This window comes from Sturnus vulgaris, chromosome 23, assembly GCF_052056855.1.
Source record: "Sturnus vulgaris isolate bStuVul1 chromosome 23, bStuVul1.hap1, whole genome shotgun sequence".
Taxonomy (NCBI): Eukaryota; Metazoa; Chordata; class Aves; order Passeriformes; family Sturnidae; genus Sturnus; species Sturnus vulgaris.
Window position 1 is genome coordinate 8830487 of NC_142265.1, and position 16002 is coordinate 8846488.

The following is a 16002-nucleotide window of genomic DNA, read 5'->3' on the forward strand; positions in this document are numbered from 1 at the left end:
CCGCTGCCTCGCCGTGCCCAGGAGGGTTAAGCCAAAGCATGCAAATCCTCCGAGCCTTGGCCGCTCCGGAGCGAGAGCTTTGGCAGGGAAAGCGATTCTCGGCAGCAGCAGCTCCAGCCTCAGTGGGACACAGCTGGCACCCCAACACAAGATGCAGGCAGCAGAGAGCTGGCATCAGGCTTTTCTCAGGAGTCACCGCCTCGGTTGGAGGCCTTCGGTCATTTATTAAATATGCAAAGGAGCCTTTGACAGCTGCGTTGAGAATGGGCATGTCCGAGGAAGGAAGCAGGTTGGAGATGGGTCCTGCTTCTCGCAGGTGGGCACTGATCACCCTGTCCTGCACCCAGCACTTCACCAGCAGACGCGACTCATGGTGCTTATGTGTGAGGAAACTGTTGTCCTGATAGGAGACATCCTGATGCAAACACAAGGCTGGGGAAAACCCACGTACATCAGCTTGGTCCGGTGGAAGGTGTCCCTGTGGCAGGGGGCTGGAGCTGGACTGATCTTTAAGGCCTTTTCCAGTCCAAACCATTCTGGGATTCTATGAAAGGGATGAAAAGAAGCGACAGGAAAATCCCAAGTTTGTGCTGGCACTGGGCTCCCATCCTCCCCCACGTGCGTTCCCTCCGCGGGGTCCAGCTTGCAGATTCATCTTCCCTGAGAGATTAGCGACTAATCTCTCCTTCATCCGCCGTCTTTCTTATCTGTATCGGGAGCCAGACTGGAAATTACTGAGTCCTGCTGGTCCAGGGGTCCAGCCCTGGTGAGTGTCAGGAGGATCTTTGCAGGGGGCTCCCACAAGGAGGGGGCGAGGGAGCACAGAACAAGTTCGACGTGGAAGCACAGAACAGGTAAGAGAAAGGGGATGTTTTCCAGCCCTTGCTGACCATCCCGTTCCTAAGAGCAGACAGGGAGCATCATCCCAAGGGCAAGAGCAGGGAAATCCGCTGGGAAACCCCTCCTGCTGCTTCCCCCAGGCATTGGGGCACCTGCTCCTTCCGATTAAATCGTCTCAAGGTAATTGTGCCTGTCATTGAGACAGATTAACGGGTGACCTTCTGCCGCTGGAGGAGGATTGGCGGCCGCCGCCGAGCTCCCAGTCCTTCTTTTCCTCCCACCGGCCACGGTGGCACAGCCCGGCAGAGGATTCCCGTCCACAACCGGTGGGAAGATGCCCGGCAGTGGCCGGGCCGCAGCGGGAGCCACAAGCCGAGAACGACGTCTGCCGGGCTGGCAGCCGCTCTGCCTGGACATGAGGTGGGTGTCTCTTGCGCCCAGGGGTCTGGGGAGCCGGGAGGTTGGTCCGGAGAGTGACATCCTCCATCGTCGCACTGAGGCCCTCTGGCCCCGCTACTGTGCAGTGCCAGGGGATGCTCAGCGGAGGCAGAGCGCCAACACTCCCACCCCATCCCCACCCCAATCCCCGCAGGTCGCTGCTCTCTGGGTTGCGTTTCCAGGACCATGACCTCCCATCACGTCTCCCCATGGGCACCGGCTGGACTCAGCCTGTCCCGAGGAGCCCGGCTATGGGCTCTGCATCTCTCTCACAGGCTGTCCTTCCTCCGCACCTAGGGGCCACCCATTTCTGCTCGGAGTTTCTTAGAGAACCGGCACCTACCTCCACGGCCCGGAACAACTGTGGAACAGTGCCTTAGGCGCTCACCCAGAGCTTGCCGGGGCTGCTTCCCAGAGGAGATGAATGCCTCCTTGCCGGGCCTTGCGATAAAATTATGGCCCCTAATGGGCTTAGCCATCTGGAGCCAGCCTGCGGGCACCCCGGCACAGCTCCGGAGCTGGGACCTGCGTTGCTGAGCAAGGGGGGCTCCCCCAGACCCTGACCCCTGGGGGTGCGGAGAGGGGCCGGAGCTGCTTTTCGTGTCCTAAATAACTCCCCGCTTTGTCTCCCCCATGGCAGGACCTCGCTGGCAGCCCGGGGCTGAGCCCCCGCCCCGGCGCCGCCATGGTGCTCCCGTACGCCCGCAACAGCGGCGGCGCGGGCGGCTGGCTGGCCCCCGAGGAGCCCCGCGGCCGCAGCAACTCCATCCCCCCGGCGCAGACCCCCACGGCCAAGCACATGCTGGCCTACCTGCCCCGGCCGCCCACCGACACCAGCCGGTACGGCACCTTCCCCCAGAAGGTATGGCTCGCGCCGAGGCTCTGGGGCATCCTCGGTACGTGATGCCGCCGGGTGCTCGCGGTTGTTGTCGGAGGCGATTTCTCACCGACGGGCTCCTTTCCTCCCCCCGCAGCCCGATCTCCCGGCCGTCCCCGGGGTTCTGCTGAAGGACGGCGGGCAGCAAGCCGCCGCCACTGCTGCCAAGAGAGGCGCCCCGATGCCAAACTGCCCATCTGCACCCCGTCACAGCGGCTTTGTCACCGGTGAGCCGTCCGGGCCGCCGAGCCGCGGGAGCCTGAGCACCCAGCAGCACCGTGGCCGGCCGTCCTGGTGCCCACCGCCTGCCCCACAAGAGGGTGTGCCCCGCTTGTATCCCCTGCACGCCCTGAGCGTGGCCAACATCCCCAACTCGTCACGCGGCAAGACCTCCGCCCGCAGCTCCACCAACCCCACCCCGGAGGGGCTGCAGAGCCGGCGCTGCAAGCTGCTGGAGGAGGACAGCCCGATGGTCCAGGCCGGCAAGCGGCAGCGGCAGCGCTATGTGACAAAAGTGGGCAAGTGCCAGGTGAATCTGGGCAACATCCAGGACAAGAAGAGGTTCCTCTCAGACATCTTCACCACCATTGTAGACCTCAAGTACCGCTGGTTCCTCTTCGTCTTCATGATGTGCTACATCATCACCTGGGTGGTCTTTGGCTTCATCTACTTTTTTGATGCCTGGGTGCGGGGTGACATTGGGCACCAGGGCGATCCCGAGTGGCAGGCGTGCATCGAGAACGTGGATGGCTTTGTCTCTGCCTTGCTCCTCTCAGTGGAAAGCCAGCGGACCATTGGCTACGGCACTCGGATGGTGACAGCCAACTGTGCCGAGGGCGTCATCCTGTTGATGGCACAGTCCATCGTCGGCTCCATGATCGATGCCATGATGGTGGGCTGCATGTTCGTTAAGATCTCCCGGCCCAAGAAGCGTGCCCAGACCCTCATCTTCAGCAAGAACTGTGTCATCTCCCGCCGGGACGAGAAGCTCTGCCTGATGTTTCGTGTGGGGGACCTGCGGGAAAGCCACATGGTGGATGCCAAGATCCGGGCAAAGCTGATCAAGTCCCGTCAGACAGCCGAGGGGGAGTTCATCCCCCTGGAGCAGTCAGAGTTGAACCTGGGCTATGACACAGGGGAGGACCGTCTATTCCTGGTGGAGCCCCAGATCATCTGCCACGTCATCAACCGTCACAGCCCTTTCTGGGACATGTCAGCGGAGTCACTGCGCCGGGAGCAGTTTGAAATCATCATCATCCTCGAGGGCATCGTGGAAGCCACAGGCAAGTGGTCTGGGAGGGGTCAGGGTGGAGAGGGGTGGCTCCCCTAGGGTCCTGGAGATGCTGGGAAAACCTGGGCCCAGGAGTGACATCTGGGCAACAGATGCTTGGGATCAAAACTGTCACCGGCCGGCCATGGGTGATGCAGGGCTGGAAGCCTCTCGTTAGGCAGCAGGGGGCTCGTTGTGGCACCCTGGGACAGCTCAGCCATTGTCTTGCCGCAGGAATGACGTGCCAAGCCCGCACCTCCTACACGGAGGACGAGATCCTCTGGGGATATCGCTTCGAGCCCTGCATGTCCCTGGAGAAAGGCGCCTTCCAGGTGGACTACAGCCGCTTTGAGATGACCTTTGAGGTGCAGACGCCGGCGGCCAGCGCCAAGGAGCTGCACGAGCTGAAGGAGCTGGAGCAGCAGGAACACTCCACGCTCAGCCTCTACTGGGATCACCTCCTGCAGCCCTGCGCGCTGCCGGGACCCGGCGAGGACGCGCTGGTGGGGATGAGCGTCCCCGGCAGCGTGGCTGAGGGCATCCGGGATGAGCCGGAGCGGGAATTCCCTGCCTGAGCTCCTCCGGGGACCGTGGGACGTGCCCCGGCCTGGCTGGTGCCCGTGGGCGTCCCATGCCAACAGTGCCATAGCCCACCCTCCTCTGTGGGGCTGAGCCCTTGTGCCCTCGCCCCCCGTGGTCCCCCGCTGCAGCCACAGGGCATTATTTTTGTTAAGTTGTTCTTTTGTAACAAGGAATGCGAGGCATAACTAGTGGGCAAGTAAAGGCTGTTCATGACAAAACCATCCAACCATCAGCTGCGTTTGTTCTGGGGGAACCTCGGGGGGGCTGAGCAAACAAAGAAGAGGCAGAACCCAGAGCCTCCAGTGCCATGGGCTCAGTCCTGCACCACCTCATGGACCCTGACATAGCCCCACGCCCCCCAACAGTCCAAACTGCCCCGTCTGACATGGTGCCCCAGGACTCCTCCAGCATGGAAATGTTGCACCGGGCTGGTGCTGTGAGAGGCTGGATATGGTGTAGTAGAATTAAATTAATATCGTTACAGGAATGACATCACGGGAGTCACCTGCAGCTCTTGGCAGGGCAGTGCCTGGGCCTGAGCCTGGGGCCTGGATTGAAAAAAAACTCAGTAAAATCTGTGTATGCAGGGTTTGGCTGGGCAGGGAACCCTCCCTGTAGTCTCCAGTCAGCTTTGCCTCAGGAGGTGTTTCATGTGTTGCAGAATAACCCTTTCGATTTAACCCCCTTTGTCCACTTTTGCTTTTCCTCTATCAACCTACCTTTGTATCTCCCCATAAAGTTTTGGGCAGGATATTTTCTGACCTCACCTGAAATCTGTCCTACCCAGAAAGATGAGAAGGGAGGGGTGGAGAAGCTGGGGAGGCCCTGGGGCCGAGGTCAGCCCAGCACAGAAGGGAATGGATGGAGGAGTGTAATAGAAACATATACAGCAGTGTCCCTACACCACAACCCCCTGCAGCCCCAGCCCAAATCCCCTACAGACATAAAACTCCCCACGCAAGAAAAAAAAAAAAAAAAAAAAAAGCTGCAAATGAGTGTTTGTAGGTGCAAAGTTATTAGGGTCAATATACGCATTGATTTCATATAAAATCGTGATTTGCCTATTAAGCAGTTGATTAACATATCGTTAATATTCAAATGCAGGCCACCGGGCGGAAAACAAACACAAACTCGGTTATCGCACAGACAGTCGCGTTTCATAGCACGGGACACGCTCGGGTCTCACTGAGCCGGGCCGCATTCGTGTCCCTGTCCCTGTCCCATTCCCTGTCCCTGCCCCATTCCCTGTCCCTGTTCCATTCTCTGACTCTGTCCCTGCCCCATTCCCATTCCCTGACCCGGTGCCTGCCTCATTCCCTGTCTCTGTCCCTGTTCCGTTCCCTGTCCCATTCCCATTCCCGGTCCAATTCCCCGTCCCTGTCGCTGTCCCCGCGGGGCCGCAGGTGTCGTTCTCCCTCCCGGTCGCCAGGAGTCGCTGCCGCCTCTCCCACCCTCGCTCCCTAAGTCCCTCCCGCCGCTTCCGGCGCCTCGCGGTGACGCAAATCGCTGAGCGACGCGGTGACGCGCGGAGCTCTCCGGCGGTGGCCGAGGTGGGAGTAGCGGGAGCGGAGCGGGAGCGGGTTGGCACCGGAGCCCCCGCACCGAGCGGGACGAGCCCGCGGCGCCCGGGGGAGCGGGCCCAGGCCCTGACTGCGGCCTTCCCCGCAGCCTTGCCCCTGCTCACCCGTATGGCGCGGCCCTGAGGGGAAATGACCGACCAGGAGAACAACAACAGCATCTCCAGCAACCCCTTCGCCGCCCTCTTCGGCTCCGTCGCTGCCGCCAAGCACTTCGCCGCCATCCAGAAACAGCAGCAGCTGCGGCAACTGACAGGTGGGAAGGTCGAGGCTGGCCCTGGGGCCGGGGCTGGCCCTTGGGGATGGGGCCAGGCGGTCTGCTCGGGCAGGGGCTGCGCTCCGAGACGCTGAAGGCTCTGTTATGCAGGCGAGGAGACGTCCATCAGCCAGGATGACTCCGACAACAGCGTCTCCGAGAGCCTGGACGACTGCGATTACTCGGTGGCCGAGATCAGCCGGTCATTCCGCTCGCAGCGAGAGCTCTGCGAGCAGCTCAATATCAACCACATGATCCAGAGGATCTTCCTCATCACCTTGGACAACAGTGAGCCCAGGAACTCCCTGTTTGGTGGGGGGTGTGGTACGGGCTGGGGCAGCTCTGCGTGTTGGGTTTGTCTGACATGGGAGGGGACAGTGCCAGGTGCAGCAGCTGGGGCTGTCCGAGGGGATGGGCTGTCGCCATCCATGCGGTTGGAACAGGTCCCTCTGCCCTTCCCAGGTGACCCCAGCATGAAGAGTGGGAATGGGATCCCGGCACGCTGTGTCTACCTGGAGGAAATGGCCGCAGACCTGGATGACCAGGACTGGCTGGACATGAACAATGTGGAGCAGGTAGGGACACCTGCCTGGGGTCATCTGCAGACTTTGGCCGCCGGCTGCAGTTCGTTTCCTCTAAACGTACATATGATGTATCCCAAATCCTTCTCTAAAACCTGGCACTAAGCTGCCACTCATTTTGCTGGAAAAGACTATGAGATTTTTGGGATATGAGACTGAGAAAAGTGCAGAATTTGGGGAATCCAGCCCTTCCTCCTGGAGGCTGCAGGAGTTTGCTGCCCTGCAGGTCTGTGTGGGTAGGAAAAGGAAGAAAAACCAGAAAACTCAGTCAACAGTGTCCACGCACGCACTCATCTTTATTTGCAGATGTATCAGTTGTTCCTGTCCCTGGCTGAGGATTTCAGTGGAAGTAGTTTCTGTTGGGGGTACTCTTATTCCATGATGAACTGGAGGATTTGCTTAAGCCAGAAGCAGCTGAGGATTCTCACTCCAGCACTCTTAATTAATAAGGGATAGAGAGGGCTCTTCCCAGCAGGAATCAATTAGCCTGTGTGGTGTGGAGCTTCCTCCTCTGGAGGGATCAGCTCTGTGCTGAGGCTGTGTCACTGTACTCCATCTCTGCCGGTGCCCAGGCCCTGTTCACCCGCCTGCTGCTGCCGGAGCCAGGGAGCCACTTGATCCACATGACCTCTGCCGGCACCCAGAACCTCTCGGCTGAGCGTGACGCTGGGGAGAGGCAGATCCTGCGCTACCTCTATGCCTGCTTCCGCAGGGCACGGGAAGAGGTGGGCACAGGCTGCCGAGGAGGAAGGCAGCTCTGTCACTCAGCTCTGGAGTGACCGAGCTAAAGTTGTAATGACCAGGGCCCCAACACTGCCCTGTTCTCCTTGCTCAGATAACCAAGGTCCCGGAGAATCTCCTGCCCTTCGCCGTGCGCTGCCGCAACCTGACAGTGTCGAACACTCGTACTGTCCTTCTCACCCCGGAGATCTACGTCAACCAGAACGTGTATGAGCAGCTGGTGGACCTGATGCTGGAGACACTGAGAGGGGCACGTAAGTGTGGCCTGGTTGTGCCACTGCCTCAGCTCTACAAGGCTGCCCTGGAGCATTGTGCAGTTGGGTGAAGCTTTGGTTCCCCTTGCTGCCAAAAGAGGGGGTTGTGTTTGGGTCAGTTTGGCTGTTGGAGCACTGTGAGTAACAGCCTTGTATCTCCTGCCAGAGTTTGAAGACATGACCGAGTTCCTTGAGGATGTCATAGAAGCCTTAACGATTGATGAGGAGGTGCGGACATTTGGGGAGGTCATGGTTCCCGTGTTTGACATTCTCTTGGGGAGAATCAAGGACCTGGATCTCTGCCAGATCCTGCTGTACACATACCTCGATGTGCTCCTCTACTTCACAAAGCAGAAGGACATAGCAAAGGTGTGTATCTTGGCTTAGGCAGGAGCTTTTTGCAGGGGCACACTTACAAGACCTTATCTGCAAAGGCCAAACCAGCGGTGTGGTGTAACAACACCTGATATTTGTAGTCACACCCCTCCCTTCATTTTTCGTAGCCTGTCACAAACCCATCAGTTTTACTGGGATTTTGGACAACAGTCAACATGTCCTGATGTGTTCCCTAGGTTTTTGCAGGCTACATCCAGCCCAAGGATCCCAGCAATGGACAGATGTACCAGAAGACTTTGCTTGGTGCCATTTTAAATATCTCCTGCTTGTTGAAGACCCCTGGCGTGGTGGAGAACCACGGCTACTTTCTGAATCCATCCCGATCCAGTCCACAGGAAATTAAAGTGCAGGAGTCCAACATCCATCAGGTGGGAGAAGTGGAGCAGTTCTGCTTCTTGCAGTGTTAGTGGCCTCTCATTGCCTGGGGGTTCAGGACATGGTACCAGGGCTTGAGTTCCACCGCTGGTTCAGGAATAGCCTGCCTTGCGACTAGGCACGGCCCAAAACTGCTTTGAATTCTCCAGCTGGAAAATTTTTTTGCTAGCTGCAGCAGTTTTGTCAGCTGCCTTGGGTGGTTGTAACCGAAGTGTTTGTATCTTATCAAAGTTGCTTGAGCTTTTGGGAAAAGGGTGAGAGGTATTGGTGGAACAGACATCAGTAACTTGAAGTGCTACCTGGAGGTCATCTGCCTCAGGTGTTGCAATCACCAGGGAGTAGTTTTTAGTACCTGTCCTGTAATTAAAACACTAATTGATTCCCAGTTGAGAAAGTGACAGGCAACATTTTCTCTCTTTATTTAAGTAAATTTCTTTCTCAGAGGAACATCACTAGGAATGTTCCAGTAGGTCAGGAGTGAAACATGAGGATGTGGGATATGAATACAGGAGTGAACTGGGGTGCAGACGTCATCCCTGAGAGGGCCTTTCCCACTCAGGGGTTCTTTCAGGCTGTCAAAAATAGGCAAAGAATTTTGGATTTACTCCATATGAGAACATATTGACTCAGGTATGTTTTCGAGGACATCCCTAATTGTTATTTGCTGCCAGCCCCAGGATCCGACCTGCTTATAACACCTGTGTGCGATGGGTGTCCCAAGGAGCAGGACATGGTCTGATAGTGGTGATATCAGAGAGGCAAAAGAACAACCCCCAAGGACTCATTCAACTGTGTTCTGTTTCCTGTAACAGTTCATGGCCCAGTTCCATGAGAAGATCTACCAGATGCTGAAGAACCTGTTGCAGTTGTCACCTGAGACGAAGCACAGGATTCTCTCCTGGCTGGGAAACTGCCTCCATGCCAATGCGGGCCGCACCAAAATTTGGGCTAACCAGATGCCAGAAATTTTCTTCCAGATGTACGCCTCAGATGCCTTCTTCCTCAACCTGGGGGCTGCCCTCCTGAAGCTGTGCCAGCCCTTCTGCAAACCCAAATCTCCAAAGCTGCTAACCTTTAACCCTACCTACTGTGCCCTGAAGGAGCTGAACGAAGAGGAGAGGAGGAGCAAGAACGTACACATGAAAGGTACACCTAAATATTGGGGACTAAGGGAATGGGAAGGGGGATCTCCTCAGGTCCCTGCTTTACCCAGTAGCACCCTCTCAGCAGGTGCCATTAGGGTTAGGAGAGAATTAGAAGTGTGACTAGAGAGGAGCAAGAAGAGAGCTGAATACAAATAAAATGCTGCGAGCATCACCAGGAGCCGTTTTGTGTCCTCAGGAGGGACCCTCTCAAGCCCTCTCCTCACCAGCACTGCTGGGTGAGGACCTGATGCAGAGATGCTTTTGCTTACAGGTTTGGAAAAAGAAACGTGTTTGATCCCTGCTCCGAGTGAGCAGGAGCCAGAGTTTGCGAACAGCTACAACCTGGTGACGGAAAACCTGGTGCTCACGCAGTATACCCTGCACTTGGGGTTTCACAGGTACTTGCTTTCAGTTCCCCTGGGGCTGTTTTCCATCCATATGCAGCCCATGCACATTTCAGTAAATACTCTAAATACATGTGAGTGCTGCTTGAACTTCAGCCTGACTGACTGCAGGAAGAAATTTTGCTCACATTTTTGCTAATCATGATACACTCAGGCTTTAAACAATCATGATGGGTTTTGATTCTCAAATCCCCTTGGCCTTTCAGCAAGTGTTTATGCTAATAAAGGAGTCTTACATGCTCCCTGTTATTTATAGACACCAATAGCCAAGTGCTGGGTATTTGTAGGTTGCTCCATTCCCCCCCTCCTTGGGGCAGGAGCCACTGGCACCTCCCTTCACTAATAGAGAGCATCCAGGTGGCAGAGCACCTGCCCACTGGGAGTGACCTAAACACCCTGATAGCTGGGCTGTATGCGAAACAGCAATGTGAGGTAGCTGTCAGCTTCTAGGAGAGGATTTTCTGGACAGCAAAACGCTCTGTTTTGCATGGCTTCCCTCTGTAAATCGTTGCCTAGATACTGTGAGGTCATGGCTGATCCAAGCAGAGTCCCCTTCTGGTTTATTCTCTAAATATAGACATTGACAAAAAAGTTATTATGCAAGTGGCTTGTTGCTGGGAAACAAAAGTGTTACCTTGCAGGCGTCTCTGGGACATGTTGGATCTCTGACCTCTGTGACCCAAGGGAGCTTGGTGCTGCAGGGGGCTGTGCCGTGTCTCCAGGCCACTCTGCAGGTGCCATGGTCCCTCAGAGGGTCTTGCACCCTCCCTGGCTTCCCATTGCCAGAGCCCGAGACAGGGTATCCACAGGAGAGTATCTGAATCCATCAGCACAGAACAGTCTCCCACCAGCTGCATTGGTGAGGCAGGATGTCTGTCTGTCTGTCTGTCTGTCTGTCTGTCTCCTCAGCCCCTCCTTGCTTCCTTTCCTGAGCAGGTTGCATGACCAGATGGTAAAGATAAACCAAAGCCTTCACCGCCTGCAAGTGGCATGGCGAGAAGCTCAGCAGAGCTCCAGCCCCGCTGCTGACAGCCTCAGGGAGCAGTTTGAGCGCCTCATGACCATCTATCTCTCCACCAAGACAGCGATGACGGAGCCGCAGATGCTGCAGAACTGCCTGAACCTGCAGGTGTCCATGGCAGTGCTGCTGGTGCAGCTGGCTGTGGGGAACCACGGCACGGAGCCGCTGGAGCTGACCTTCCCGCTGCCAGAGGTGGAGCACAGCGCGCTGGCCTACGTGCCAGGTGAGTCCAGGGTCCTGTGGGGCTCTGTGCCAACACCTGACATACATGAGCACTGGAAGAGCTGTCTGAGCAAGTGCTTCCCTGTCCAGGGCAGGACACTACCACTGAAGTTGTGCAGAGTATTCTCTCTGAAGAGGGTCACTCAGAAAATTTAGGGCTGTTTGAGGGGCCATAGTTAGGGTAGTGAAGCTGCTGACCTTTTATAAGTCCTACTCATTGGCAAGTGGCAAATTCTACATTGATTTAGTATTTTCTCTACATGTAAACTCTTTCTTCTGGGACCTGCTTCAGGATTCTTCCCTTGAGGGTTGTATAAGAGTGTGTCATCAGCAGACAGATTCTGGATTCACCCCATAAGTGACCTGATTTCTGGGAGGGAAGAGGGGAAGTGAATCCTGTGTGTGTTACTCATGCCATCAGGCTGGGCATCCTTCTCCATGGCAGGTTCTAATACAGCTTGTTAATTACCATTACTTAATCAGCATCAGGGTGGTGAGGGGAGAGTAGATGGGAGGCTGGAAAAGGGCCAGGTGAGCTGCCTGGGGAGGAGCTCAGCTACAATCTCTGTTTGCAGAGTTCTTTGCCGATAATTTGGGCGACTTCTTCATTTTCCTGCGGCGTTTTGCTGATGACATCTTGGAGACTTCTGCTGATTCTCTGGAGCACATCCTTCACTTTGTTACTGTTTTCATGGGTGATGTGGAGAGGTAGGTGCAGCCCTGCTTGTTGCAGAACACTCGGGGTGAGCAAGCAAGTAGAAATTGCAGAGCTGTCTTGAGGCTTGGTTTGTGCAGCTGTGAGCAGGTTGATCTTAGAACAGCTGAAATCTTCTTGCAGGAGGCACCAAGGGAACAAAGGCCTGCCGAGAAGCCACAGGCTTCATGCAAGGTTCAAATGGGATTTGGTGCTTAAATATGTGTGTTTGGTTGTATGATGCAGAAACCTCATCAGCTACAGCCATTTTGTACTTGTTAAAGGGAGCTCCTGGGATCTGTTGGGAGTGTCTCTATGATGTTCACTGTACAGAACTGAGTACTCTCAATCTTCCTGATAAGACATCACCCTGCTTTCTGCATTTCTCCTGTTTGTGCATTTACACTTGTGTGTAAGGCAGTGAGCTCCAAGCAGCAGCAGCAGCAGAAGGAGGTATACTCCAAGCAGCAGCAGAGGTATACTCTGACCTCAGTGCCTGGTGCTGGACAGAAGGTTCAGCAGGCAAAGCACTTGGATTTGTAGGGTAAAAAGGAAGCAGGTCGGTCCATGGGCAGTAGGAAAACAGCTGGGACAGCTGGTGGGGTTTGCTTGGGAGCTCCAGCTGATAAGCAGGCATTGGGCTGTGAGTGGGAGAATGCTGTGGGAGGGGTGATAGCAGCAGCTTGGCTGTTCCCACAGTCTCTGGCCTCTGCCTAAGATTCCACTGTGGCAGAGTCCATGCAAGTGAGTGCTGACCCAGGGCTGGCTTTACAGATGGTCTGCAGCAATCAGGCACTCAAACATGAATGAGCACAGCTCCTGGAGTGATTCCTGAACAGCTCCATTCTGCACCATGGCCATGCCATCCTGGATTTGCTTTGTTTTCTCTTGCAGGATGAAAAACCCTCACCTGCGAGCCAAACTGGCTGAAGTGTTGGAAGCTGTGATGCCTCACTTGGACCAGGCTCAGAACCCACTCGTCTCGAGTGTGTTTCATCGCAAGCGAGTGTTCTGCTCTTACCAGCACGCTGGCCACCTGGCCGAGGCACTCATCAAAGTCTTTGTGGATATCGAGTTTACGGGTAAGCACAGAACAGGAAGAGTTCTGTTCCCTGTGTAGCACCTGTGGGGGACTGTCCACTTGAAAGGTTCTTTGGCTTGTGCCCAGGTGACCCACACCAGTTTGAACAGAAGTTCAACTACCGCCGTCCCATGTATCCCATCCTGAGGTACATGTGGGACACTGATTCCTACCGGGACAGTATAAAGGTGAGGCAAGTGGTGCATGTCTGAGTGTGCCATGTGAGTGTGCATCCCACATGGGGGGTTACATGGGTCCATGTCCTGCCATTGGGGCTGTGCTGCAGAATTCGCTGTTGTCCCTTTCCTTGCAGGCTCTGGCTGATTATGCCTCAGACAACCTGGAGGCAATGAATCCCCCTCTCTTCTTGCGCTTCCTTAACCTGCTCATGAACGATGCCATTTTCCTGTTGGATGAAGCCATACAGGTAGGGCTGAGCTCGCATTCTTCCATCAGCATCACATAAACAAGTTCTCACTTCCTTGGTGCAATACTGATCTCCAGAACACGGACAGCTTGCCTGGCCCTGCCTGATGAGTCTCTGCAGTAGGTACTATGCAGGAAGCAATCCTAAGGTGATGGGGTCAATGTCCTTGGAGAAGGGGTGAAGGCAGGAGGAAGGGTCTGGGGCTCTGTCTATGGGTTACCTTTCCTTCCTTCCTTCAGGTTTGGGAGGGAGCTCAGAACCAAGAGGAGCAAAAGGGCTTTTCAGATCCAACAGGAAGCATGCTGGGAAATCTGCCTGTTGCTAATCTGGATACACTCAGGCTTTAAACAGTCACCGTGGGTTTTGATTCTCAAATCCCCTTGGCCTTTCTGCAAGTGCTTTATTCTAATAAAGGCCTTTTGTCTCCAGGCAGTTCTCTTTGGGGATTACAAGGGAATTCCGGGTGCCCTCATGTCCCTGGTGTGTGTTGAATGTCTCTCCACTCCTTTCAGAGCTGCTGTTGCTGCTAGAAAGGGCTATTTTGGGGAGCTATTACCTGCCGGAGAACTGATTGCTGGAAGGCCAGCAGATAAGATGGGTGATATGGATGTTGTCTGACTAGTTTTGAGTGTTTCTGGACCTCCTTGGTGTCGCCACCCACCCAAACACTCCATGTGTTCTGTCTTGCAGTACCTCAGCAAGATCAAAGTTCAGCAGATTGAGAAGGACCGGGGCGAGTGGGACAGCCTGTCCCCGGAGGCTCGGCGCGAGAAGGAGTCCAGCCTGCAGATGTTTGGTCAGCTGGCGCGTTTCCACAACATCATGTCCAATGAAACCATTGGCACTCTGGCTTTCCTGACTTCAGGTAGGGAAAACGGCCCCTCCTGCCTGCCAGGACCTCGAGAAGAGCCCTGCCAGGGAGTGAGCTGGCAGGAACTTGGTTTCACTGTGGTCAGATCAGGATGGAATTGCTGTGAATCTGCAAACTTTTGTTTTCCGTTCCAGAAATCAAGTCTCTGTTTGTGCATCCTTTCCTTGCTGAGCGCATCATCTCCATGCTCAACTACTTCCTGCAACACCTGGTTGGGCCTAAAATGGGAGCTTTGAAGGTGAAGGATTTCAGTGAGTTTGACTTCAAGCCACAGCAGCTTGTGTCTGACATCTGCACCATCTACCTAAACCTTGGGTAGGTGACGAGGGGAGTGAGCCTGCAGGAGCCATGCAGGGGCCATCTTGGTGATACTGGGGGAGAAATGCTTAGTTACACTTGAGCTTTTCTTTAGCTTTGATTTCTTTGCTATAGTAATGTGGCTGCTATGAGGGGACTGTTTTGCAGCCCTGATAAATGGGGATTCTTAAACCTTTCTCTACATAACCTGTGATGCAGGGATGAAGAAAACTTCTGTGCCACAGTCCCCAAGGATGGCCGCTCCTACTCACCAACACTCTTTGCTCAGACCGTGCGGGTTCTGAAGAAGATTAACAAGCCTGGCAACATGATAGTGTCATTTAGTAACCTGGCTGAGAGGATCAAGGTGAGCACTGGAGGGAATTTAATATACAAAAAAAGATGAGTTGGTTCCTTGTGTCCTTTTCCCTCTGTGTATTGCTGCATCTTTGCTGTGGAGCTGGATTTCTGGGAGTGGAGCTTTGTCCAAGGTCCAGGTGGGGCAGCTGGGAGGGTTCCCTGCCTGCATGGACCTGTGAATGCTCCCTGTTTTTTAAAGAACAAGGAGGCCGAATCCCTCAAAGCCACATGTGCTCCCTAGTCTCTTGCAGACCGGCAGCAGCAGGAAGAGGAGACATACGCAGATGCCTGTGATGAATTCCTGGATCCAATCATGAGCACTCTGATGTCAGACCCCGTGATCCTGCCCTCCTCCCGTGTCACCGTGGACCGATCAACTATAGCCCGGCACCTCCTCAGGTGTGCAGCACAGCCCTCATACCTTGATACGTTCAAAGATCTATTTCACATATCCAATGACTTCCTGGCCTCTCTGTTTTTTGGTTTTGTCTCTTGGTCTTTTTATCAGGATTATCCAAGTAATCCTCTTGATGTTTTCTTTTTCAGCGATCAGACAGATCCTTTTAATCGGAGTCCCCTCACTATGGACCAGATCAGACCAAACACAGAGCTAAAAGAGAAGATCCAGCAATGGCTTGCAGAGAGGAAAAAGCAGAAGGAGGAGGAGCTGGGGGACACACTGAACTAAAAAAAAAAGGATCTCATCTCGAAATCTCCTGTCCTGGGCGAGATTACAGCCATGCAGGGGTAATGGCTGGAGCTGCCATCCTGATGATGACTACATTTAGTGCATTGCCACCACCTTTGGAGTCTCTCCTCAGACCTTCCCTGCCCGCCCTTGTTCTCTCTTTTCCTTTCAAGACTCTCTCTTTAATACTAAGACTTTCCACTGCAGTACAGCTTTGAGCCTCAGCCTGGGGAGAAGAATACAGCCTCCTCAAGATGTGGTGCCCTGGCCCTCTACTACCTGCTCCTTCTGTTGGCCATGTTCTTTTACAGCAACACCAAAAGCCTCCCTCTGCTCTGTGTTTAAACTGTAACCATCTTTCACTTTGTGAAAGCAATGCCTCCAGCCGCTCCCAGAGTGGGATGGGGGGATCAAAAGGAGGGGGGACGTTTTTCCAGCTTGTATGTGCCAGGATTGTAGCAAGGTTTACTTCCGCAATGAGTGCCGGGAATGGTGGGCGTTGGAAATTAAACATAGAGATCATCTTAGAGCTGGTGGTGGTCTGGCAATGCCGGGAGCTGTAGAAAAGCCTCTTAGGGCTTGGTGCAGGGACCGGCGTGGTATCG

At 54.9% G+C, this 16002-nt stretch overlaps 2 protein-coding genes across 2 annotated transcripts; both read left to right on the forward strand.

Moving 5' to 3' along the window:
- Positions 1-1948: 1948 nt before the first annotated feature.
- On the forward strand, positions 1949-4228 carry LOC106858140 (G protein-activated inward rectifier potassium channel 4-like). The gene is made up of 3 exons (XM_014884640.2): positions 1949-2140; positions 2253-3438; positions 3660-4228. Exons 1-3 carry the CDS (start codon positions 1964-1966, stop codon positions 3998-4000), a joined length of 1704 nt encoding a protein of 567 aa, XP_014740126.2. The 5' UTR covers positions 1949-1963; the 3' UTR covers positions 4001-4228.
- Positions 4229-5503: 1275 nt separating this feature from the next.
- UBE4A (ubiquitination factor E4A) lies at positions 5504-15924 on the forward strand. The gene is made up of 20 exons (XM_014884717.2): positions 5504-5557; positions 5676-5840; positions 5952-6128; positions 6303-6415; positions 6994-7146; positions 7257-7416; positions 7583-7785; positions 7989-8180; positions 9000-9333; positions 9604-9730; positions 10673-10980; positions 11555-11687; positions 12568-12755; positions 12842-12942; positions 13068-13181; positions 13872-14046; positions 14187-14367; positions 14569-14716; positions 14951-15108; positions 15256-15924. Exons 2-20 carry the CDS (start codon positions 5717-5719, stop codon positions 15395-15397), a joined length of 3231 nt encoding a protein of 1076 aa, XP_014740203.1. The 5' UTR covers positions 5504-5557; positions 5676-5716; the 3' UTR covers positions 15398-15924.
- Positions 15925-16002: the final 78 nt, after the last annotated feature.

Bases quoted from the DNA above. Each gene is read 5' to 3' on its own strand.
- LOC106858140 (XM_014884640.2), top strand. From the start codon at position 1,964: ATGGTGCTCCCGTACGCCCGCAACAGCGGCGGCGCGGGCGGCTGGCTG. The intron at 2,141-2,252 runs GTATGGCTCGCG...CTCCCCCCGCAG, and splicing joins ACGGCACCTTCCCCCAGAAG to CCCGATCTCCCGGCCGTCCC. The intron at 3,439-3,659 runs GCAAGTGGTCTG...GTCTTGCCGCAG, and splicing joins GGGCATCGTGGAAGCCACAG to GAATGACGTGCCAAGCCCGC.
- UBE4A (XM_014884717.2), top strand. From the start codon at position 5,717: ATGACCGACCAGGAGAACAACAACAGCATCTCCAGCAACCCCTTCGCC. The intron at 5,841-5,951 runs GTGGGAAGGTCG...TCTGTTATGCAG, and splicing joins GCAGCTGCGGCAACTGACAG to GCGAGGAGACGTCCATCAGC. The intron at 13,182-13,871 runs GTAGGGCTGAGC...TCTGTCTTGCAG, and splicing joins TGTTGGATGAAGCCATACAG to TACCTCAGCAAGATCAAAGT.